Here is a 27,033-nt window from a genome sequence, read left to right as displayed (position 1 = left end):
TTTCGCTCGTTAATAGAACTTGCCATGTTGAAACTGCTGCTCTATTTGACAATGGATTATTAAAGACCGGGAGTAGTAGAGCAAATTGAAATACAGTTTTGCAGTAAAAGTTTTGGTATACACCACTTTGGATTTCCTCTATTGAAACTCATTACCTATTCAGAATTAGGAGTCCAGTGAGCCGTCTCACTCAGTAAGTGGCAGTCTTTCTAATATGAGAGTGTGTATATAGAGATAGCTATCAATCATGGACTATGACCGCCCACTGGACTCCTAAGCCCCGAATGAGAAGATTTAAATGAATAAAATATACGTTATAATGAGTATTTCCAGAAACCTATAAATCAACCTACTCAGCTCATATAGTCCAGGTTATGAAGCATTGTCTTTTATTTCCCGAACATTTGGAGTCTGACAACTGGAAACGACAATGAGGCTCCACATCTCTGAGAATGGGTTCTTCTAAAGCCCGATCTAGAATAGAGTGGTGGGGCACATATTTGTCTTCTGCTCCTTTCATTGTCAAGGGGATTGCCAAAAATAGTTGAGTGTTTCATTCAGGTTTCCCTATCTGTCCCATAGACATGGGACCATGTGCTTAGGATCGCTGGGGGATAACTTGCAATTTTAGGAAATCCCCTTTAGGCCTGGGCTGGGGATGGTGTCCTGTCCTTTAGAACATTACTGGGACATAGCCAGTTATGTTTATAATAAAATTGGCCAAAACATAAAAAATCAGCTAACGCAATCCATAATTGAATGATTTACAGAGCAAAACAGAACATAAATTCTGGACAAATCCATTAATGTAATGATACTGTCTGGCTTTCTCTCCTGCCATCTATCACTGCCCCAGTGGAATCACTATCATTATTTATTAACAGTTAAAAGCTGTGGTCCTGAGCTGAAGAAGAACTGTCAGAGAAATGGCTTGTTTAGGATTACTTGGCCGTATGTTTCTCTTAAACCTCAAAGCTTCAGAATTGCACTGTATGAAAAATGGAATCATCATCTGCAAGTGACCCTTGACTTGGCTTTACCATTGGAATCAGAAATGCCTTTCTATGCATCCAAAGTACCAGAGAAAAGACACTTTATAAGAATTAATTATCTCCCTTGTCATTTACTTTAAAATAAATGAGGTTTGCAGAGATCCTCTGAGCATGACATTAAAGGGATGTCACACGGCCAATTCGCAGCCGGATGCATACAGGGCCAGCCTGATGAGACAGAGATGGAAAGGATTAAGAAAAAAGCATTTTCATGTTTATAATGCAAAATTTTGCTATATCAGTTGTTGGTACTACTGCAATAACAATTTCATGAAACATATTGTGTTTATATGTAATACTAACTGTACTACCCGGCTTCGCCCGGGTTAATAACTGCTGTTAACAAAATAGAATGTATTAACAAAAAAGTATTCTGCACACAAAAACCACAAAACAAATAGATAGAAATGTAATTATTAAAAGGCAAAAACTAAGCTAATAGAAGCATTTCACAACATATATTTCAACACCACAGATATTCCACACAGATTTAACTAAATTGGCCAAGTAATGTGCTCCGTCTGTCTCTTTCCAGATCTGTCTCTTTCCCCATCTGTCTCTTTCCCCATCTGTCTCTGTCTGTCTCTTTCCAGGTCTGTCTCTTTCCAGGTCTGCCTCTTTCCTCGTCTGCCTGTCTCTGTCTCTTTCTTTGTCTGTCTCTATCTCTCTGTTTCTTTCCCCATCTGTCTCTTTCCTGGTCTGTCTCCCCATCTCTTTGTCTGTGTCTTTTCCTGTCTGTCTCTTTCCCTGTCTGCCTGTCTTTGTCTGTCTCTATTTCTCTGTCTCTTTCCCCGTCTGTCTCTATCAAGGTCTGTGTCTTTCCCCATCTATCCTTGTCTGTCTCTCTGGCTGTCTCCTCCTTCCCTATCTGCCTGTCTCTGTCTGCATGTCTGTCTGTCTCTTTCCCCATCTGTCTCTTTCCAGGTCTGTCTTTGTCTGCCTCTTTCACCGTTTGTCTCTGTCTGTCTCTTTCTCTGTCTGTCTCTATCTCTCTGTCTCTTTCCCTGTCCGTCTCTGTCTATCTCTGTCTCTCTCTTTCCGTCTCCCCACCGACATCTTATTACCTCACATATAAGCTTCTTATACTATGAATGTCTTTTGTTCCTATAGCAACCACTCACAGCTCCTACTAATAACCTGTAGTTCCAGGCTCCATTTACTTTAATGAAGGCATGTTTTTTGGAGAGTAACTGTAAAGTGCATTGTTAAATTTTCCTGTCAAAACATAGTCTACGTCGTTCCCTGGGTCACATGAGGTGTCTGTCTCAAAATTTACAATTTTGTGATTGTAAATGCGACGGTGCGGATACACTTTTCGTTTCACTTTTTCCCCATTATGTAGATAGGGGCAAAATTGATTGGTAAATTGGAACACGTGGGGTTAAAATTTCGCCTCACAACATAACCTATGACGCTCTCAGGGTCCAGACGTGTGAGTGTGCAAAATTCACACACACACACACACACACACACACACACACACACACACACACACACACACACATACCACATACATACACACATTCAGCTTTATATATTAGATTTCTCACTTATGCTCCCTGCACATATAGACATACTGCATTAAAAGAGTATATATATAAAGGAAACCGGGTGTTTTCGCCAAGCTTTTCACCATTCAGACCGAAAAGGATAAAATTATTCCATGTCTTTATTGAATTGCCAAGTACAGGTCAACGTGTTTCAGAGGTCGCAGCCCCCTTCCTCAGGACATACAGCAATAACAAGGATGATCCTTGTCATTACTGTATGTCCTGAGGAAGGGGTCTGCGACTTCTGAATATATATATATATATTTTTTTTCAATCCTTCGGGGCTGCAGCTGCTTCACCTAATATTATGTGATTATAGGAGTTGTGACTGACACAACCCCTATAGGTGAGTTTACCCTAATTATAATTACTTGGTGTTTTATCTGGTAAGACCCTATTGCGCTACTTCTCCACAACCTCAATCTCCTGATCTGCATTAAAACAGTGAAACTATCTTTGCCCATATATGTAGGTTTTTAAACCCAGAAAGAGGTAGCACAATGAGATTGCCGTAATGTAGCTACTGGGCAGGTATGAAAATGGCCATTTTGATATGCAAAACATCTCAAAAAATGTTATTATATTTTTTAGGGGTTTTTGTTTGTTTTTTGGTAGCTTCAAGCTTCGGCATGTCAGTCTCTTTTTTGTCTGTTTGTATTAAAAGAGTGTCTAAGAGGGAATGTTTCTCCTTTTGCAGAGTGCCAACACAGCCTAAGGAGACCTAAAGGCCATTAAATGCTGTTGGGAATTTAAATATGCAAATAGCCTCTTCAGAGAGGAAGAGGGCTAGAACTCTGGAGGATTAGAATCCTAAATGTTAAAATCAACCCTTTGCCAAGCCTTGACGTACAAATTAGGATAAAAAACCAGACCACAAAAATCAATTTGCAGACATGTTTCTTACAGGAGCTCTGAGGGGAACGTTTCTTCTTGTGGATAGTGCCAAACCAGTGTAAAGAGACTCATAGGCCATGCTGCTCTGAGAATTTAAGTATGCAAATAGCCTCTTCTGAGAGGAAGCAGACCAGAACTCTACTGCCACTTATTGGAGGCAGCTATCCTAAAAGTTAATTACAACTGATACTCTATTATTAATTATTTTGGGCTGCAATCTTATTAGCATTATAACTAATGACCCGTTAGCATTTAGACTACTGCTTCTTCCCCAGCCTATTGAATAACTTAGACAGACTGTAGATTTGCGAACACACTCCATGTTTTCAAAAGTCCTAGTTTTAACTGTCCCTGATCTAGTTACTCATGGCAGGATGTAGGATTACTCTGTCCATAGCTGCTCAGCAGTCAACCTTTTCCTTTTGTGTATCTGCCAACACTTTGCAGTACTTTCCAGTTGCCTTCACGTCCCAAAGTGCCATGACCGAAACTGTGAATAATGAGAATGAGCGCAGCTTCAGCCCCTCCTCACTGAACTGCTATTAAGAAACCTTCCTTTGTGAATATTAAGAGTCAGATAATGCAGCTGCTACAGGGCCCTCATAAAATTGGGCACCTGGACTGGGTGGCATGGACATGCACAGGACTCCCCTGTCCAAAATAATTACAAGGGTTATCGAAAGGGTGCGTAGGGGGAAACAATCTGTAGGCCTTTCTGTCCCCAATGGTGATGCTCAATACCATAATGGGGCGTTAAATTTGTTTTTGACCATGCGGCCCCTCCTCCTTCTGAACAAACCTGACTTTTACATGACTAATGTTATCTTTCCCACATTGCAAAATTTAGGACGTGACCATCACCTATCATGTGCCATTTATGATACTGGTTTTGTCCTATGTTAGAAGAGCCTGGGTTTCAGTGTTACCACATTATATCCATACGTCTCTTCTGTATATAAGAGAAGATGAGTAGTGTGATGCTGAATGTATCATAATAATGTTTTCATAAGAAGATCATTTACTTGGATCTTCAAACTTTGCATGGGACCCAAAAATTTCAATTAAGAAATACTTTAGCGAGGAAAAAATAGTGGTTGGGTGATTTCCCCAAGTAATAATGATTCTCACCTTTCTTGTGTTTCATCTGTTTGCCAATTTCCCAAAGGATTCGAGTGTAACAAACAATCATGACACCAAGGGGTGTGATAAATAGAGTGCAAAATGTGAACATGTTGTACGCTGTTTCCTGCCAGCGATGCGCAAAGCTCCCATGTGTAGCACACTGTGTAAAGTTGGCTCCAGGAACAGTTCGCAGTTGAAAGAGAAACAGCTAAGGAGACAACAATAAACCATGATGAGTACATAGTCTGTCTTTTCCATTACATCTGAGAAGCAACAAAACATTTATCAAAGAATAACATTAAAAACATAATATTTAATTCAAAATAATATTTATTTCTCCAAAATTTTAGATCTTTGGTTTCATAAAGTTTGTACATAAACAGCTGGGGGAGGCAAGAAAAAAAAAATAAAGGGGTTGTCCACTACTTGGACAACCCCTTCTCACTCTCCTTGTTCATCCCCGTAAAAATAAATAAGCCTATACTCGCCTCCGGTGCGGCTGCGGTTCCAGTGATGTCTAAAGCTGCATTCCTGGGGCCCGTGTGACATTGTTATGACACGTGAGTCTTGCGACCAATCAGTGCCTGGCGTCTGCCTCCACGTCTGTGGATTTTTCAGCAGGTTGCACTGACTTCCTGCTGAAACGTCCAAAGGTGGGCAGAACGAGGCTGGCAATGATTGGTTGCGGGGCTCGCATGTCATAACAATTTCACATGGGCCCTGAGAATTTGACTTTAGACATCCCTGGAACCGCAGCCACACTGGAGGTGAGTATAGGCTTATTTATTTTTACAGGGGAATGAAAAAAGGTTGTCCAAGTAGTGGACAATTCCTTTAAACTGTTTTAGAAGAGTTCTCCAATTTAAACAATCCATATTTGTTAGAAGACTACACTCATTATCAAAGGATGTCCTCCTGGGGGGCGTGGCCTGCACGCTGATGGCACTGGTCACCTAGAAGCTGAGCTCCAGCCACAGTGACTCAGAAACAGCTCAGAACAGCTCACCAGAGACTCCAAATTCTCCATGTGGGTAATCACAGAGATAACCCCCTGGAGCTAGATATGACAAAAGGTCCAGTCACACTAAAGCTGGTGTCACACACAGCGACAACGACAACGACGTCGCTGCTACGTCACCATTTTCGGTGACGTTGCAGCGACGTCCCGTCGCTGTCGCTGTGTGTGACATCCAGCAACGACCTGGCCCCTGCTGTGAGGTCGCCGGTCGTTGCTGAATGTCCAGCTTCATTTTTTCGTCGTCACTCTCCCACTGTGACACACACATCGCTGTGTGTGACAGCGAGAGAGCGATGAAATGAAGCGAGCAGGAGCCGGCACTGGCAGCTGCGGTGAGCTGTAACCAGCGTAAACATCGGGTAACCAAGGGAAGTCCTTTCCCTGGTTACCCGATGTTTACGCTGGTTACCAGCCTCCGCTCTTGCTGCCAGCGCCGGCTCCTGCACTGTGACATGTGGCTGCAGTATGCATCGGGTAATTAACCCGATGTGTACTGTAGCAAGGAGAGCAAGGAGCCAGCGCTAAGCAGTGCGCGCGGCTCCCTGCTCTCTGCACTGTGACATGTAGCTGCAGCACACATCGGGTTAATTAACCCGATGTGTACTGTACCTAGGAGAGCAAGGAGCCAGCGCTAAGCGCGGCTCCCTGCTCTCTGAACATGTAACACAGCGACGTTATGATCGCTGCTTCTGCTGTGTTTGACAGCTAAGCAGCGATCATAACAGCGACTTACAAGGTCGCTGTTACGTCACCGAAAATGGTGACGTAACAGCGACGTCGTTGTCGCTGTCGTTTAGTGTGAACCCAGCTTAAGCAACTTACCAGCGATCCCAACAACGATAGGGATCGCTGGTAAGTTGCTAGGAGGTTGCTGGTGAGATGTCACACTGCGACGCTCCAGCGATCCCACCAGCAACCTGACCTGGCAGGGATCGCTGGAGCGTCGCTACACAAGTTGCTGGTGAGCTCACCAGCAACCAGTGACAAGCCCCCAGCGCCGCGTGGAAGATGCTGCGCTTGGTAACTAAGGTAAATATCGGGTAACCAACCCGATATTTACCTTGGTTACCACCCCACGGAGCTACACGTGCAGAGAGCAGGGAGCAGCGCACACTGAGCGCTGGCTCCCTGCTCTCCTAGTTACAGCACACATCAGGTTAATTACACGATGTGTGCTGCAGCTAAATGTGCACAGAGCAGGGAGCAGCGCACACTGCTTAGCGCTGGCTCCTTGCTCTCCTAGTTACAGCACACATGGGGTTAATTTCCCGATGTGTGCTGTAGCTACATGTGCAGAGAGCAGGGAGCAGCGCACACTGAGCGCTGGCTCCCTGCTCTCCTAGTTACAGCACACATGGGGTTAATTTCCCGATGTGTGCTGCAGCTAAATGTGCACAGAGCAGGGAGCAGCGCACACTGCTTAGCGCTGGCTCCTTGCTCTCCTAGTTACAGCACACATCGGGTTAATTAACCCGATGTGTCCTGCAGCTACATGTGCACACAGCAGGAGCCGGCAGCACAGGCAGTGAGAGCGGCGGAGGCTGGTATCAAAGGTAAATAACGGGTAACCAAGGACAGGGCTTCTTGGTTACCCGATGTTTACATTGGTTACCAGCCTCCACAGAAGCCGGCTCCCTGCTGCCTGCACATTTAGTTGTTGCTGTCTCGCTGTCACACACAGCGATCTGTGTTTCACAGCAGGACAGCAACAACTAAAAAATGGCCCAGGACATTCAGCAACAACCAGCGACCTCACAGCAGGGGCCAGGTTGTTGCTGGATGTCACACACAGCAACATCGCTAGTGACTCGCCCACCCCAGGGCTATGGGACACCCGGTGCCGGGCCGGACTAGTCCGGTGGTAGTCAGTGGTGGCTGGGCCCGGCTCCGTGGCCCTGGTGGGTGTCAGTTGAATATGTGGCTTGCTTGTTAATGGTTGTGTTCGTGACGCCACCTGTGGCATGCGGCTATTAAGCCGCCGCTGCTGTGTGAGGCCTCCGGGATGATGATATAGCAGCTATGGTAGTACTGCTCCCCACAGGTGGAGCAATGCCCGGGGCACAGTTGGTGCTTGTGAAAGTCTATGGTGCTGTGTGACTAACACGGTGCAGGGCCGACAGGCGAGGAAAGAACCAGGCACAAACAACAGTCTCTTTACCTTTTCCTCTTTTACTCTGGGAACAGTCCAGTCCTGGGAGACCGTTACAGGTGGTGATGGGGATCCGGTCGGCCTGGAAGTACTTGGGGTGATCTTTCTGGCCAGCTGAGTATGAGGCCTACTCCTGTACCTTTCTTGGTGATGATAGGACCCTGCTTCTCTGAATCCAGCAATGGCCCTCTTCGCTGCTGGGACCAATAGCACGTCCCTTCCCTCTGTAGGTGGCTGCGCAGGCCCACTCTCTGGTGCTTCTCCGCTGGGGTCCACACCGGGCCCTGATGCTGCTGCTGTACCTTGGATGTGTCTGGGCCAGGGGCTTGCAGCTCCCCTGCCCTTCGGATTCGGCTACCAGGGACGGATTTTATACCCTGGCAACCACAGACTCCGATGTCCGAGTCTCTCTGCTGCCTCTCAGCTACTCCTGCTTCTCTGGGGCAAACTGCTCCAGCTCTAGGCCCCAGATTCACAGGACAGCTCACTCTGTGTCTGTTCACTTCTGCTGCTCCCTACAGACTCTCTAACTCCTCCCCCAGGTCAGGCTTAAGGAAGCTCCCTGAAACTTCAGGTTCAGAGCTCCCCCTACTGGCCTGAGGGAGAAACTGCGGTGGATGTTAACTTACTGGCCAGTAGATTTCCCCATTACCTCCAGGCTCAGCATTAACCCTCAGGAGGGCAATGCCGTTGTGGCGACCAGGTCCTAGGGCGCCACACTCCCCCTTAGTTAAATTCAGTACTCCCGGACTGTAGAAACAAAACATAACATGTCATACATTTCATCCCAATATGGGAGGCACATTCTCTTTAACGTTACAATCTTAAACATTTCTATAAGAGTCCAGTGTGGCTCCCTGCCGGGTGTCCATTACACTGCTCCATGGGGGACCCGCCGCGATCAAACCCCCAACGTAGGCTCTGGGCGTGCGTCAGAGCATTGATGACCCCACTCTATGCACGCCGGACGGGTTTTTCTTCAGGGGTGTTTGAGCACACTGGTGCTAACTATGAACAATTTAGGTGTTGGCCACCCATAGTCCAGTGGCCCAATTGTCCATTTTCGCAATCAAAGAAAAAGAAAACATTTTGTGCACAACATGACAGACATTTTGCATAACTATTTACACTCTAATAAGTACTCTTTACTTTATACAGTAGACTCCCTATACCTTAGAGGGGGTTGTCCCCGAGTGCTGCGCTGGGACCTACGTAGCTCTGGTGTTTGCCCCTGACTACGTGGTGCGTCTTCTATCTCAGCACTACAGGTGGACCTAACCCCAATAGGTAAGCGTGATGGTTGCCTTTGTGGTCTAGGAGTCGCCAAGGGTATGACAGGTTCACCACTGACAGGGGGTTGATCCTCCTGTTCCACTGCTGGCGTGTCATCTCGTGCTGGAGCGGACGATTCTTTAGGTGGATCCGGAACCTTTTCTGTTTCTGGCTCGACCAACTGCGGAAACGCCAAAACTGGTACCACTATGGCATTGTTGATTCGGGTCCAAGTTTTGGGGAACTTCCCAAGGATGGTTTGAATCATCTCCCCTTCTTTCTCTTGACTTTGGGGACTTCCTTGTACTCCTTCCATTTCTCTTTGGATTCGGCACCGTTCAGGGCACGCTTTCAGGCGGTCTCGGGAAATTGCTTGACAGGTCTTGCCTTCATCTTTGCTTATGAGGCATACCTTACTATTGTCAAAGTTGGAGGGGATAATGGTGTAGGGCTCGTTTTCCCACTGATCATCCAACTTATGCGTCTTCCGCTTCTTCTTGAGGACTTGTTCTCCAGGTGCTAAGGGAGTTGCTGGGGCTGTTTGATTGTAATGCTGTTCTTGTCTCGTTCTTGCTTGAGACAGGCTCCTTTCCACGCACTCCTGGACCTTACGGTACCGCTGCTGCCGTTCTGCATCCCAATCCTCTATTTCTTGAACCGCCTCAGGCGACACAGTCCCCATCTCAAAGTCTACAGGCAACTTGCCTGGTCTGGCTCGCATCAGGTAAGCGGGGCTGCAGTTGGTCGAATTCACTGGGATGTGGTTGTACAAGTCTACCAGATCTGGCAACTTTTCTGGCCATTGGTTCCTCTCTTCCAGCGGTAGGGTCTTCAGCATATCAATAACCACATGGTTCATTTTCTCGCACAGTCCATTGGTCTGGGGGTGGTACGGTGTGGTTCGAATTTTCTTACAACCGTACATGTTACAGAACTCTTGGAACACTTCAGCCTCGAATGCAGGACCCTGATCCGTCAGTACCCTTTCCGGATAGCCGTGCGGTCGACAAAAGGATGCCTGGAACGCTCTAGCTGCCGTCCTGGCTGTCTGGTCCTTCACAGGCACTACTACCAGGAAACGAGAGTAATGGTCCACAATGGTGAGGGCGTACACATAGCCTGACCGGCTTGGTGTTAACTTCACGTGGTCCAGGGCCACCAACTCCAGGGGCTGCTTCGTGACAATTGGCTGTAGGGGAGACCTTTGGCTGGCATCATCCTTCCGCCTCAAGTTACACGGGCCACAGTCTCGGCACCATTTCTCGATCATCTTTCTCATGTGCACCCAGTAGAACCGATCACGGAGTAAGGCCTCCAACTTCTTCCACCCGAAGTGCCCTGCGTTATCATGATACGCTGCTAGGACCATTGGAGCATCCCTCTGCGGAACCACTATCTGCCAGACAAGTTCATTTGTTCGATAGTTGACATATCTCTTGCAGAGCTTGCCCTGGTAGGTGAACAGTCGTCCCCTCTCCTTCCACAGCTGCTGGGCTTCCTCTGGAGCGTCTGGGCCAAGATGGGTCTCAGCTTGCGCTAGCTTCTCTTTGACCAATCGCACGGCCGGGTCACCATTCTGTGTTTCTTCCCAATTATGGTGGAGTAATGGATTGACCGAGACCTCGTGCTGGTTTAAGCGCTTCACTCCCACAGCATGCTCACACTGTTAAACACCCTGGTGATGGAAAGCCGGTAACTCTATCTCTTCGAGTTCATCCAGGTCTTCTCCAGACTCGGGTAAGTGAGGCATTCTGGACAGCGCATCAGCATTGTTATTCTTCTTGCCAGCCCGATACTTGATGGTAAAGTCAAAGTTAGACAGCCGGGCCATCCATCGCTGTTCCATCGCACCTAACTTGGCTGTTGCCAGGTGTGTCAACGGATTGTTGTCCGTGAAGATGGTAAACTTGGCCGATGCCAGATAGTGCTTGAAGCGTTCAGTCACTGCCCACACAATAGCGAGGAACTCCAGCTTGAAGGAACTGTAGTTTTCTGGATTCCTTTCCGTGGGCCGAAGCTTCCTACTGGCGTACGCTATTACCCTCTCTCTGCCTCCCTGTACCTGGGACAGAACTGCTCCCAGTCCCACGTTGCTGGCGTCTGTGTACAGTATAAACGGTTGGCTGTAGTCAGGGTAGGCCAGAATTTCTTCTCCCGTGAGAGCCCCTTTCAGCCGGACAAAGGATGTTTCCAGTTGGCTGCTCCATTCAAATGGAGGGCTCTGCTTCTTAGCCTGCTTCGGCTGGCCCACCAGGAGATCTTGAAGGGGCGCTGCTATCTTGGTGAACCCATCAATGAACCTTCGGTAGTAGCCCACCAGTCCAAGGAACTGCCGCACCTCCTTCACCGTGGTGGGTCTTGGCCAGTCCTTGATTACCGTGACTTTCTCCGGATCAGGTGCCACGCCTTCTGCGCTGACCACATGACCCAGGTACTGTACCTTTGGCTTCAAGAGGTGACATTTGGACGGCTTGATCTTCAGGCCATATTTCGACAAGGACTCAAACACTTCTGCTAAGTGCTTCAGGTGGTCCTCATAAGTCTTGGAGTAGACTATTACGTCATCCAGGTACAGCAGCACGGTTTCGAAGTTGTGGTGGCCCAAGCAGCACTCCATCAACCTTTGGAATGTCCCTGGGGCGTTGCAGAGCCCGAATGGCATACAATTGAACTCACAGAGACCCATTGGTGTCGTGAATGCAGTCTTCTCCTTGTCCGCCTCTGCCACGGGAACCTGCCAATACCCACTGGTGAGATCCAAGGTGGAGAAATAGTTAGCTGACTTTAAGGCTGTTAGTGACTCCTCTATTCTGGGTAGTGGATAGGCATCTTTATGTGTAATGCGGTTAATTTGCCTGTAATCTACACACATTCTCATTGTACCATCTTTTTTCTTTACGAGCACTAGTGGAGCTGCCCAGGGGCTACAACTATCTCTGATAACCCCAGCCTCCTTCATTTCCCGTAACATTTCCTTGGCACACTGATACTGTGCTGGGGGTACAGGGCGGTATCTTTCTTTAATGGGATGATGATCACCCGTGGGGATTTGATGTTGAACCCCTTTCACCTGCCCAAAATCTAGGGGGTGTTTGCTGAAGACCCGCTCGTACTCCTGTACCACCCGGTAAACCCCATGCTTTTGGTGTGAGGGGGTGGAGTCGGTGCCCACATGTAATTTTTGGCACCAGTCTTCCGGCTGCCCCTTGGAGCCATTGTCTTCCGCCTGGTCGGACGGGATCAAGGGTTCCACTGCTTTAATGGTATTGTTGCTGACAGTGTACAATTTTGCCACAGTGGCATACCGGGGCAATTTGGCCTCCTCCTCCCCACAATTCAGGACACGGACGGGCACTCTCCCCTTGCGGACGTCCGCTACCCCTCTGGCTATCAGAACTCCAGGCCTACTGTCTGAATACATTGGTTCTACCAAGGCATGGTAATCCTGACCCTTGAGGCCTATTGCTGCCCGACACCATATCAACATTTCACTTCTTGGGGGTATTACAATGGGGAGGGGGTCACTTACCCTCACACTGCCAATTTCTCCTCCGGCCAGCTCTACCTGCTGCCTCCTCATCAGGGCTCTGATCTCCCTCTGTAGGACACGCTGCTGCCCGGAGCTGGCAGTTTCAGACGCCTGTTGTAACAAAATTATCACTTCGGCAATACAATTTTCTATCACATTTGTACCAAGAGTTAGCAGTGGGTCAGATTCTTTGCGATCAATATCTACAATTATCATCCCCTGACATGGCAATTCCACCCGCCCCACTTTAATGGTTACTTCTTTGTACCCAATCTGAGGTAAGGGCTGACCATTACTGGCCACAATTGTTAAATCATCATCTGGGCCATGGTCAATGTCTGAATCGGCCCAATATCTTTTGTACAGTTTGTGGGGGATGGTTGTTACCTGGGACCCCGTATCCAGGAGGGCATTCAAAGGAATCCCATCCAGCACAATAGGAAGGACCGGTCGTCCTCCCACATACTTGCTGCGGCTGGGGGTTGAGCCGGGCTTCCTTACACCTGGGGGTCGGCTCCTGGCCCCAGGCTCGGCCCATTTAAAGGACAGCGTCGTGCAATGTGGCCCGCCTGGTTGCAGTTGCGGCAGATCGGTTGTCCTGTTGAATCGTACCGGTCTGTGTCTCTGCCTCGGGTCGGCGGAATCCTTCTCTGTCGCATCCATGGGACGTCCTCCGGGCTGGAGGCCAACTCGATTTTCGCAGGCGAGGGGGTCATTTGTAGAGACTGCACGGTCTTGGCAAGGGCAGCCACAGTCTTGGTCAGCTCCTGGACCTGTTGTCTGAGCTCCGCAGTGGGATCCTTATCCAGGGACTGCGCCTCAGCCCCTGCAGTGGCTCGTGTTGCAGGCACCACCCCGGGGTACGTGATAGCAGGAGGCCGGAGGGGTACTGGGTCATTCGGCGTAGATTCTCTCAGTACCCTGATGGCCTGGTCCTTAAACTTGGCAAAGTCCAGAGCAGGGTTCTGCAGGACCAGGATACGCAGCTGGGTCCTGTGGGCATCTGACAGGAGCCCCTCTATGAACTGCTCAGTTAGGAGTTTGTCTTCTTCACGTACACTCTCTGGGTCCACCTGTTTAACTGCTTTCAGGGCCTCTTGCAGGTTTAGGGCATAGTCCCTTATGCTGTCTGTGGCCCGCTGCTTGCACCCAAAGAATCTCATCTTTATCTCTGCTGCGGTGCGAGTGTCAAACGTACTCTTTAGCTTGGCCAGTATCTGGGCTGCTGTCCCTTTATCTGTATCAGGCCATGACTTCGCTTCACGCTGGGCTGCGCCGGCTAGCTGTCCCATTAATATGCCCACCTTCTGGCTCTCAGTCAGCGGATACACCCGGAATAAGCTGTGCAGGCTTTCTCTGAAGTCACTCAAGGTATGGGACTCCCCGGAGTATTGCGGCAGCCATTCTGCTCCCGGTATGTATGGCATGGTGATCGGCATTACCGGCGCTACAGTGGGGGCCGGGGCGACGGCGACTGGGATTGCTTCTGCTGGTGCTGCGGCGTCTCGGGCTATGGCAGCCACCTGCCCTCCCTCTGAGTCGGACATCTTCCTCCCCCTTAGTGAACCTTACCAGGCTCCGTTCACTTTTCAAATTTTCTTCCGGGTCGCGCGGGGTTAACAGCGCTCTGCTCTGATGGCGCGCTCCCTTCGCGCTCTTTGTCAGGCACGCCCCCCTTCTTCCTGCGCTCGGCGAGGCTAATGGCGGCGGTGGTCTGCAGCCAGTACACAGTCTTTTAAGCACAATTCCGGCAGGCGCACAGTACCCGGTGGGACCGGGCACGAAATCCTGTTCGTGACGCCAAATTTGACTCGCCCACCCCAGGGCTATGGGACACCCGGTGCCGGGCCGGACTAGTCCGGTGGTAGTCAGTGGTGGCTGGGCCCGGCTCCGTGGCCCTGGTGGGTGTCAGTTGAATATGTGGCTTGCTTGTTAATGGTTGTGTTCGTGACGCCACCTGTGGCATGCGGCTATTAAGCCGCCGCTGCTGTGTGAGGCCTCCGGGATGATGATATAGCAGCTATGGTAGTACTGCTCCCCACAGGTGGAGCAATGCCCGGGGCACAGTTGGTGCTTGTGAAAGTCTATGGTGCTGTGTGACTAACACGGTGCAGGGCCGACAGGCGAGGAAAGAACCAGGCACAAACAACAGTCTCTTTACCTTTTCCTCTTTTACTCTGGGAACAGTCCAGTCCTGGGAGACCGTTACAGGTGGTGATGGGGATCCGGTCGGCCTGGAAGTACTTGGGGTGATCTTTCTGGCCAGCTGAGTATGAGGCCTACTCCTGTACCTTTCTTGGTGATGATAGGACCCTGCTTCTCTGAATCCAGCAATGGCCCTCTTCGCTGCTGGGACCAATAGCACGTCCCTTCCCTCTGTAGGTGGCTGCGCAGGCCCACTCTCTGGTGCTTCTCCGCTGGGGTCCACACCGGGCCCTGATGCTGCAGCTGTACCTTGGATGTGTCTGGGCCAGGGGCTTGCAGCTCCCCTGGCCTTCGGATTCGGCTACCAGGGACGGATTTTATACCCTGGCAACCACAGACTCCGATGTCCGAGTCTCTCTGCTGCCTCTCAGCTACTCCTGCTTCTCTGGGCCAAACTGCTCCAGCTCTAGGCCCCAGATTCACAGGACAGCTCACTCTGTGTCTGTTCACTTCTGCTGCTCCCTACAGACTCTCTAACTCCTCCCCCAGGTCAGGCTTAAGGAAGCTCCCTGAAACTTCAGGTTCAGAGCTCCCCCTACTGGCCTGAGGGAGAAACTGCGGTGGATGTTAACTTACTGGCCAGTAGATTTCCCCATTACCTCCAGGCTCAGCATTAACCCTCAGGAGGGCAATGCCGTTGTGGCGACCAGGTCCTAGGGCGCCACACTAGCAACGTCACAAAAGTTGTTCGTTAGCAGCGATGTTGCTAGCGATGTTGCTTAGTGTGACGGGGCCTAAAAGGAAAGTCCCAAAAGAGGCCTTCTCCAGCAAAAGTGACACATTTCTTTATCAGTGCTGGAAGAGATAAGATGGCTGCTTCCTCCTCCACTGTTTCAACAGGCTCATCTAGGAGGGGTTCTATGGCTGCTACAGACTTTGACACTGATAATGCTGACATTCCACTTACCAAGCACACAATGCAGAAGTTTCTCAGTGCCCTACGGGCCTCACTGCAAGAGGACTGGAAAGGCATGGTAGCTTAGCTGCGTGCAGATATTACAGCCATAGGAGCCCGCACCTCCCACATTGAAACAAAGATGGAGGAGCTCACAAGATCCAATAACAGCCTCATAGATGCCAATGCAGATCTGGAATAGCAAGTACAGGGTCTGCAAACTAAAATCCTGGATCTGGAGGACCGATCTCGCCGAAACAATATAAGAATAAGAGGGATAACAGAGGTTATACCAGACGGAGGATTGCAGAGCTTCTTGGTATCCTTGCTGCAGGAGGCCTTGCCAGATCTGGGCCCAAATGATTTCATAATAGACAGAATTCCCAGAGTCCCAAAACCAAAATTTCTTAACGCTGAGGCTCCTCGGGATACCTTAGCTCGCCTGCATTTCTACAAAACCAAGGAGGCACTGCTACAAGCTCTGAGGAAGAAGCCATCCCTGCCTGAGAAATTCCACCTTATATCCATTTTTCCTGATCTGTCGGCTGGAACGCTGGTAAAACGGAGAGAACTTGCTCCTTACACCAAGATCTTAAGAGATGAAGCTATCGCCTACAGATGGGGCTTCCCTGTCAAAATCCTGATCACCCGGGCAGGGAACATCCACGTGTGTCACTCGCCAAACCAGCTGGCTAGGCTCCTCTCTTCGTGGAACTTGATGAATCTCCCAGACAGATCTCCGAGAGCCGCAGGGCCATCCCGCAGGGAGAAAATTAATGAAGAGTGGTCCGTAGCGTGAGTTATCTAATATTCCGAGTCGTGGTTGTGACTTAGTTATTTTTCTTGAAGGCCCTCTGGATATGGTTCATCCAGGTCCTTCTGGCCCCCAGGGCGGCAATTTCCTATCATGCCGCTGGTCCTTTTTTGGACTTTTTTTTTCCTTTTGGACAAATGTTGGTTATGTGTGTTATGTTCTACCTAACCTTCCTTTCCCTCCTTGCAGTGTTAGCCAAGAGACTCTAATTCTAGCATAATGGTGTTAAACTGTATGTCTATAAATGTAAAAGGTCTAAATTCGCCAGCTAAGAGGTCTATGTTCTGGCGGGAAGTGTCAAGATTAAAATGTGATGTGATTTGCGGACAGGAATCACATCTTCTCCAAAATGACACGTATCGGCTGAATAATCCTAAATTTCCATTTATTATGCATGCATGTGGTCAAAAAAAAGGCGGGTGTATTTATTTGTGTAAAAAATACTGTCTCTTTCACTATGCTAGCCCAGCACTCAGATCCTGACAGCAGATATGCTTTTCTAAATTGCTCCATAAATGGGTCCAGGTATACTATTGCATCTGTATATGACCCCAATACAGGCCAGATCTGTTTCTTGCGCAAATTCCTGATTAAACTCTCAGCAGTCACAGGAGGTAAGCAAATAATTTGCGGAGACTACAATATGTTAATGTCAAGCTCCTTGGACAGTTCGAATGCTGCTGTACAGAGGAAAGAGATGAGAGTAGTGGTCTCAGAATGGCACCTTCATGATATATGGAGATACTATCATGCAAATGAAAGAGACTACACATACTTCTCTCCTCGGTTCCTCTCCTACAGCCGATTGGACTATTTTCTGGTAGATAGTACACTTATTACAGACTGTTCGGATTCTAAAATTGGAATAATATCATGGTCGGATCATGCCCCCATTTATTTGACTATTCGAGAGCAAGATCGCTCGCCTATATTTGACCGGTGGCGAATGAATGATTCCCTTCTAGCTTCCAAACAAGTAGCTGAGGAACTAAGATCTGACCTCAACGAATTTTTCAAATTTAATGATAATAACGAAGTAAAAGAGGAGTCATTGTAGTCCTCTCACAAAGCTTATATTAGGGGGTCATTCATAAAAATCGCCACTAGGGAGAAAAAAAGACGTCAGGCAGCTTCCAAAGCTATCCTAAACCAAATCAATTTCCTTGACTCTCTTAATAAATCCTCCCCAAGTCCCTCTGTTTCGAACGATCTCAGAAAACTAAGACTACAGCTCCGCCAATTGCTTTTGGTGGACTATGAGAAAAATTTGAGAGCTTTTAAGTTAAAATTTTATGCCATGGATGACAGGGCAGGAGCCTTATTAGCCAGGAGAGTAAAAAAAAAGAGAAGTACAAAACAAAATAGAGTTCCTTATATCAGGCCCTCATTCAAAAATTTGCAACCCAACAGAAATCGCCAATGCATTTGCTGACTTTTACCAATCACTATACAACCTTAAAGATGACCCCACCGCCCCAAAGCCCTCCCAAGACACAATTAGTTCCTTTTTAAATAGCATTAACCTCCCCGGTTATCCACAGATCAGCTAAAATTGCTCAATGTGCCCTTCTCTATACAAGAAGTTCGCCAGGCAATTAATTCGGCAAAAAGAAACTCAGCTCCTGGCCCAGACGGGCTCACTAACACATATTATAAACAATTCACTAACATTCTGTCCCCATTTATCCTGAGAATCTTCTCCTCTTGGCAAGAATCAGCAGCTATCTCACCAAGTAATCTTGAGACCATAATAACTACCTTACCTAAACCGGGAAAACCCCCAGTTTCCCCCGGAAACTTTAGGCCCATATCCCTTTTGAATTGCGATGTAAAATTGTATGCAAAAATTATTTCGGCCAGGATTCAAAAATTCTCCCGAAACTAATTGCTCCAGATCAGGTGGGGTTTGTGGCGGGCAGACAGGCGAAGGATGGAACAAGTAGGATGCTGGACCTGATCGCGCTAGTTGAGAAAAGGAAAACCCCCAGTGTGCTCCTGTCCTTAGATGCAGAAAAAGCATTCGACAGGGTGCACTGGGGTTACCTGAAATTGGTACTAGATAAGTTTGGATTTGAAGGCCCTATTTTATCTGCTATAATGGTGCTTTATTCTAGTCCCAATGCTAAGGTATTGGCGTCTGGGTTTATGTCTCGGAGCTTTGAAATCACTAATGGGACACGTCAAGGATGCCCCCTCTCCCCTATCATTTATGCTCTCACCATTGAACCCTTGGCCCAGGCCATCCGTGAGTGTCCGCAGATTTTGGGAGTGAAAGCGGGCAAGATGGATCATGTGATCAGCTTATATGCAGATGATGTCATCCTATCGTGTACCAATGTGGTGGTGTCCCTGAAGCATATAAAGGAGATTTTGACCTCTTTTTCACAAATCTCGTACTACAAACTAAACGTTAATAAATCCCTCATTTTTCCGCTTTTTCTGCCTCCCGCTACCAAAACCACCTTATCTCAGTTATACCCCTTTAAGTGGGAAGAGGATGGCATCCCTTACCTGGGTATTATACTGGCCCCACTTAAAACCATAATTCAAGAAAATATGATAGCTCTACATAATTCACTAGAAAATGAACTTGCCTGCCTCACTCTGCTTCCCCTGTCCTGGATGGCAAGAATGCAGACTTTCAAAATGATATGTCTCCCAAAAATCATCTACCTCCTGAGATGCCTCCTCTTGGCAATCCCACACCGCTATCTATCTAAAATCCATTCACTAATGGGAAAATTCATTTGGGCTGGGAAAAAACAAGAATATCCCTGCGCTGTATGCATGCACCGTTGAATGGCGGAGGCATGGGTATCCCAAACATTCTACCATATCATAAAGCTGCCATTTTGGAGGCGGCCCGTGACTGGTGGAAAAACGAACTAGACCAGAGATGGTTGCAGATCGAACATTCCTCAATCAATTGTCACACCCCTAAACAGTTCATTGAATCATTAATTCTAGCCCCCTCTTCCCATGGTGATCTTCTTCCCACAACAGCATCACTGAAGAAAACTTGGAGCGAGTGGAGTGGAACAGTGTCACAAGCTTTAAGACCAAAAATCCCCCTGAGAGCGCTTGAATCCTTCATCCCAAATTTAAACCTTACCTCATGGGTAAAAAAAGAGCCTGTGGTGTTAGCGGACCTATATAAAGATGGAGTTCTACTTCCTTACTCAGAGATGTGTGAGAAATTCAATCTTTCTCGGAACAGCTTGTTCCAATTTTTTCAGTTGCGCCACTTTCTCATAAACGCTCCAACCTTCTCCAACCCTCTAGTAGCTGACCCCATCTCAATAAAAAACTTTTTTCAAAATGGTAAAATTAAGGGCCTCTCATTCGTGTATAAATTACTAAATGGCCCGCTAGATGATAAACAACTCCCCTACATGCTTAAATGGGAGAAGGACCTTTCCTCCCCACTCCCAACTCAGGCCTGGCACTCTGCCTCAAAGTGGATCCAAAGATTTTCCTCATGCCTTAACCATATTGAACAGCTAAAAAAAATCCACCTTAGATGGTATAATTTCCCCACCAAATTAGCAACCTTTTCTCCAAATATGTCCCCACTGTGCTGGAGGGGCTGCAACCACAGAGGTACTTTAAGTCATATGTGGTGGTTCTGCCCGAGGACCTTTGAATTTTGGAATTTAGTTTTTGAAATGATGCGGGAGGTCACTGGTCTCCAGATCCCCCCGTCCCCAGCCCCCGCCGTTCTACATATGGGTATAGACACAATTCCTGACCCCTTTAAAACCATTATCTCCCATTTCCTTATTGCAGGTAGGCATTGTATAGCTTACAGGTGGAAGTCCCCGCTGTCCCCAACTAGGACAGAGCTAACAGACAGGCTGAATCTACAGTGGGTATATGAAACGAGTTTAGCTTCTAGTCTGAAAAAGAAAGAGGCAGTGCTGGAACAATGGGCCCCCTGGGCGACCTCTCCTTATGCCGCCGCTCTCCCACAACCTTCAAACCCCCCACAGTCACCAGGCTCCTCTGAACCCTGAAGTAACTTAGAGCTGGCCTCTTGAGACAGATAACCCCAGGGAAAATGTTAGACTCACTAAGGTAATTTATCTATATGGCTGCTCCCCCCCTCACCACCCACCCTTCCCCCTATGTTTTTCCTTAGTTATTCCCAGTTTGTACTGTAGGGGTATTTAATGTACCACAATGATATGTTGATATACCCTATATGTACTCTGCTTTTGTATTGTTACCTGTATGTGGTTTGACATTGTCAAATTTCTTTGTTATATGCTGGAAATTTAATAAAATCTTTATGATTAAAAAAAGGATGTCCTCCTCTTGGGAACCCCAGCAATCAACTGCAATTAATAGAAGATTGTTGCCCAATTACTGGCCCAGGGATCAGTGCTGGCACCTTTCCTGTTTGCCCTGTACCTAGCTGATATTCCTAAAACAGTGTCACGGAAATTTGGATATGCCGATGACTGGGCACTTGCTACGGTAAACAAAACAATGGAGGAAGCAGAGGATGTTCTTACAAAAGATCTTAGTGTAATGGGAAAGTACTTTCGACAATGGAGATTAAAGTCCAACCCATCAAAAACAGAAGTTTGTTGCTTTCATTTACACAATGCAAGTGCTAAAGGGTGCTTTACACGCTGCAACATCGCTAGCGATCTCGTTAGCGATGTAACACGCCAGATCGCACATACGATCTGCCGAGATCGCATATAGGTCAATTTTTGTAGCGCCGGTCACATGTGCGATCTCGGCAGATTGTATGTGCGATCTGGCGTGTTACATCGCTAACGAGATCGCTAGCGATGTCGCAGTGTGTAAGGCACCCTTAAGACTGAACATAAAGTACAATTTGAAGGCTAATCTGTTAAACACAATTTCAATCCTAAGTACTTAGGTGTAATCCTTGACAGAAGTCTAACTTTTAAATCCCATTTGGATAAAGTGGCGCAGAAACTGAAAGCACGTAATAATATTATTCAGAAACTCTGTGGATCCTCCTTTGGCTTGGCAACATCTGTTTTGAGATATCTACTCCTGCCCTGGTGTACTCTGCTGCAGAATACTGTGCTCCAGTATGGTTAAATAGCTGTCATGTAAACCTAATTGACACTCAACTGAACAACTCTACGCGTATAATATCTGGTGCTATTAGACGTACACCTGTTCACTGGTTCCCTGTCCTGAGTCATATCACACCTGCAAACCTAAGAAGAAAAAAGCTCATACTTAAAGAATACACTAACTCCCTCCCAAAACATCAAAATATCAGAGATGTTACAATACAATGATTGAAATCAAGACACCCACCCATCCGAACTGCAATCACCTTGCATGAACAAGACTTCAATTTAGAGGAGAAATGGCGAGAACTTTGGGTCAGTGTAGTAGACGGTGAACCCCAAATGTTCCCTAACTTACAAAACCCTCCACTAGGCTTCAATCTACCAAGGAAAACATGGGTTACTCTAAATCGTATCAGAACAAACTTTGGCGTCTGTGCAGATCTTATGTATAAGTGGGGAAAATTTGACTCTCCAACCTGTGACTGTGGAGCAGATGATCAAACTATCCAGCACATTGTTGAGGAGTGCCCCTGAGATCCTACCATGGGGACAAGAATGATTTCTATACTGTAAGTGATAATGCTATTCCATACATAGAAAATCTTGATATTCGACTTTGATTTTTATCCTTTTGATATTTTTCAATCATTGTCTATTGTCTGGTGTTTATTTTTATATGATCGTAAGGTATATGTTCATACGATTAAATAAATTAAATCTTGCCCAATGACTCTACAGTGCCAATGCAAGGAAAATAAAGTATTAAGGATATTTTAATATAGATTTTTTTTTGCGTTGATTTTTCAGGCTGAATAGTCCACTTTTAAAAATCACTTTAAAAAAAAAACATGGCTATTGTTGTGGTTTTGTAAGTACATACATTTTATGCTATTTTGATGAGGTTTCTGTTGCATTTTCCACATTGTTTTTGACACTATTGTTAACTATAATGTGAAATGAATCAATTTAGTGTGTTTTTCGGGATGTTTGTGCTGCAAAAAAAGTGCCAAAAACTGCTTGAAAAACCAATTTACAAATGGGAAATGTGCCAAAGAATTGACATGATGCTTTTTTTTTTAACAAGCACAGAACAAAAAGTGACTTATACTGTAGATACATTATCTCATTTCAATCAATAAAAAGCTTGTTACAAACAAATTGTAAGGTTTTTTTATTTAAGGAAATCCCCACGAAAAACCATATAAAAAAAGCCTTTGAGAACATACCCGGACATGAATCCTAATTTTCATCAATAGAACATCAACATAATACATATAGAGACCAGGTCCTCCAGAGTAAGTGATGCTCTTTATAGCCACTTTACACTTTGGACACTAGATTAGGATTTAAACAGGGACTTTATTTTACTAACTCAGTCTTCTGTAATTGCTGATTGAAAATGTATTTTCCAAAAGAGACAACCCCTTGAATAAATGAATGCACAGTTTGTAAGGATGATTAATTTATGCAATTTGCTGTTCACTCTCTGGGAAAACTATAATGCCTCTTTCCTTTTATTACAATTTCATGTTGTTATTTTTGTACTATTTCTTTGCAGTAATTAAATTACATTTTTTCAACTGATGCCTTGAGGCTTAAAACCATTAGACATCTTGAATAATTAATATATTTTAAGAAGTACAGTCGTTCAAGCCACTTGTTTCTATTTGTGGTTTACATAATATTATATTTAATACAAAAATCGTAATATCTCTGACAAGAGAAACGGAGGGTGCTAGAGTCTAAAATGCAATTCCACAATTGTTTGTTTTTTCTTTAATTACTATGTTCTCTATATGGCAAAACTGACCTGCCAATGTGAATCTCCAGGTCAGTGCGTGTATGTAGATACCAAAAATGCATAGTTTTTTTGTATTTAATTGGTGACAAAAAAATCTGAAAATATCATTTTTGGGTAGATGTGATGTTTCGATTGCCTCTTATTGCATTTTTTTTTTAAAACATCTTTTTTATTCAAATATTTAAACATAACAAAAAAAAAAAATTAAACAGTCAGTTCCATGGTCAAATAGTAAACATCAGCATACATGAGATTGATTTGTTCGTCAAATTGCATTTTATTGCAATGTTGCGGTGGCCAAAAAGATGTATTGTATCATGTTGAATTTTTTTTCTGTTACACAGTTTATCGGTTAGATTAATTTAATTTATATTTTGATAGATCGGACATTTCTGAACCCAGCATCAAATTGGGTATCAATTTTTTATTGTTTCATTTTCACTGGGGCAAAAGGGGTGTGATTTGAACTTTAGTGTTTTTATTTGTAAAAACTTGTTTTTACTAGGCCCCTTAGGGGACATGAAGCTGTGATCTTCCGATTGCTTGTGGTATACAGAGCAGGGTATCTGCACTGCACTTTAATGATCTTCGAAGGTAGGCCCAATGTTGCCAGTAATTGAGCATATTCCTGGGTCTTTTGTACTATCTGATGCCAAATAAAGTTGTCCTCAGTGTATCTCATGGGTGGAACCCCACCATTGGTACATTCAGTTTTGCACGGCCCCTGATGGCACTTTTGGAGTACTTGGAACTTATAGCACTTCTCTGGTAGGCTCAATCTCTAACCCCTTTTCTATTTTAGCTGAACGGGGGTGCTGCTTCTCTAGGCTCAGTAGTTACTACAAACTGTCATCTTCACTGTTCAGCATTCCCTTATTCCTTTGGGAGTTCAGTCACCTGCTCTTCTTCAGGCCTCCTTCACACGACCGTGAAAATCACGTACATTTTTCACGGACGTGTCAAAGGTGCATATTATCCTCCGTGTGTCGTTTTTATGGCACAACGTGTGTTCACGGATAACACACGGAGAACCGGAACTTTCTGCTCACCTGTCCCTGGCGTCGCTGTCCGTGGTGCTGATCTTCGGTCTCCGGTCCTGCCAACTCCCCGCTGCTGCTGCTTCCGGCCCGCAGTGGAGTGAATAAGCAATGAGCATAATGAGCGGCGGTCGGAAGCAAGTGCCAGCAGCGGCAGAGACAGCAGTGCTGGAGAAGGTGAGTATAGAATTTTTTTTTTTTACAAACACGTGTGTTTTCTCTGGTGCGTGTCACATGGATCACATCCGTGCAGTCCGTGTGCGGGCCGTGTGACACCCGTGATGCCAGAGAAAAACGGACATGTCTACGTGTGGAGCACACGGGCACACGTATGCTCCACACGTACACACGGTCCATAGCAAAACATGCACGTGTGCGCAGATCCATTGATTTTAATGGGTCTACGTGTGTCCGTGTCTCCGGCACATGAGGAAATGGACCAAACACGTACCGGATAAACGGACAAGTGAAGGGGGCCTCAGACATACAGGTGCGAGGCATTTTACGATGTATCCCTGTACTGGGTGCTTCTTCCCTGCCTCAGGTCAGACTTCAACACGGGTTTTATGGGATGAGCCCTCCTGGTCACTTGGGGAGTCACCTCCCATCTGGTGAGTGATATCCCCGTTCTAGTCTCTCTTCCCATCGGGATACAGCATTCGGCTCTACAGTAGCTGCGGAGGTTCTTCAAATACTGCGTAATTTCCCTTTGATTTCTTGCATTTCTTGTCGCAGTTCATAGTCTCAGTCTGATTCAGCATCAGGCAACTCTGAAGTGGCTACTTCACCTGCTACAGCTGGGTCCTCCTGCTCTCGGACTGTAGCTTCTGCCCCAACCTCCAGAAATACTGTATTGGGGTTTTAATGCAGATGTTCCTTTAGAGTGTTCATGTATTGAGCTACCATCTCTCCTTCCCTCTGAACCCAATGAAATAGGCGGATGCATAAATTTCCCAAATCGGTCTTATTGCCATGCATGTCTTCTAAGATTTTAATCACCCTATCTACTGTTTCACAGTCTTGTGGTTATCAGAACATTACCATTTGACAGACCTCTCTGTCGAGCCATCTCAACCTGTAATGCAGGTGTCATAGGGTACATGTGTAACATACTTTTCAGTTGTTCTACCCAGTCCGATAACAACAAATTGCTACCTGTATATTTTGGTAGATTGCAAAGCATTTCCCCAGGGGAAGACTACCCCTGATGGACTAGTCCGATATTTCTGCCCTGGAATGTGGCATCCAGCCAACTACACCAAGTGCAAACAGGTTACGATGATGCAATGGCACAGTAAAGGTGACTCAGTGGTGACTCAACAAGTTGTTTATTTTACACAAAGGAGTAGTGGCTGTATATACAATCAGAGAATGGCACCAGTGGCAACTGTAAGAAAACTTTATCCACGGTAAGACGTACGAGATAAAAATGCAATATTATTATACTTGGTTACTTATAACACAAAATAACAGGTATCACTAAAGATAGCCTAGTCCCAGTCTCTGTTAGGAAGGCGTCAGTGTCATCCCAGATTCTGTCTCAATTACATAGTTACATAGGATGAAAAAAGCCCTAGGTCCATCTAGTTCAACCTTCCTCCACCAATTCTACATTTTGTCCCGAAGTCATTTATAACCAACAATGTTATGTGCACTGAGGAAATCATCCAGCCCTTTTTTAAAAGCTGTTATAGTATCTGCCATTACTACCTCTTGTGGTAGGGCATTCCACAGTCTGACTGCTCTAACTGTAAAGAACCCTTTCCTATTTAGCTGCAGCAATTGCTTTTCTTCCACTCGCAGTGAGTGCCCCCTGGTCTTTAGTACTGTCTTTGGAAGAAATAAGTCATGTGCCAGTCCTTTATATTGACCAGACATGTATTTATACATATAAATGAGATCTCCTCTGAGACGTCTTTTTTCTAAGCTAAACATATCTAACTTTTCAACCTCTCACAATTGAAACCAGAACTTTACATACACTATCTAAGAAGACACATATGCATATTTTTCTCCCTTTTTGACATGAAATCAGAATAAATATTTCCTGTTTAAGATCAAATAGGATTAACAAAATTTATTTATATTTGCCAAATACCAAAATAATGAGAGAGAGAATGTTTTAAGGCATTTTTATTACTTTCTGCAAATTCAAAAGTTTACCTACATTTCATTAGTATTTGGTACTATTGCCCCTTACACTGTATAACTTGGGTCAAACATTTTGGATAACCTTCCAGAAGTTCCTCACAATATTTGGTAGGAATTTGGACCCTTTCCTCCTGTCAGAACTGGTGTAACTGAGCCATATTTGTAGGTCACCCTGCTCACACCAGCCTTTTCAGCTTTGCTCATAAATTTTCAATATGGTTGAGATCAGGGCTTTGTGATGGCCACTCCAAAACATTGACGTTGTTATCCTTAAGTCACTTTGTAATCAGTTTGGAAGTATGCTTCGGGTCATTGTCCATTTGGAAGACCCATTTCCGCCCAAGTATTAAGTTCCTATTTGATGTCTTCAGATATTTCTTCAGCATTGCCTCATAATCTTCTTTCCTCATGATGCCATCTATTTTGTTAAATGCACTCCTGCAGCAAAACAACCCCACAACATGATGCTGCAATCCCCGTGTTT

The 27,033-nt window shown here is 46.1% G+C and overlaps 1 protein-coding gene across 3 annotated transcripts in view; it reads right to left on the bottom strand.

The window, feature by feature from the left end:
* LOC142304045 (gonadotropin-releasing hormone II receptor-like) overlaps nt 1-27,033 on the bottom strand; it is a 159,190-nt gene that overhangs the window by 36,820 nt on the left and 95,337 nt on the right. For all 3 annotated transcript variants that reach the window (XM_075346027.1, XM_075346029.1, XM_075346028.1), the window contains one exon: nt 4,625-4,826. In XM_075346027.1, the coding sequence (XP_075202142.1) occupies nt 4,625-4,826 (202 nt within the window). The remainder of the gene's footprint in view (nt 1-4,624; nt 4,827-27,033) is intronic.

This window comes from Anomaloglossus baeobatrachus, chromosome 4, assembly GCF_048569485.1.
Source record: "Anomaloglossus baeobatrachus isolate aAnoBae1 chromosome 4, aAnoBae1.hap1, whole genome shotgun sequence".
NCBI classification, from domain to species: Eukaryota; Metazoa; Chordata; class Amphibia; order Anura; family Aromobatidae; genus Anomaloglossus; species Anomaloglossus baeobatrachus.
The sequence above is the reverse complement of the archived record's forward strand: the minus strand, read 5'-3'. Positions and strand labels throughout refer to the sequence as shown.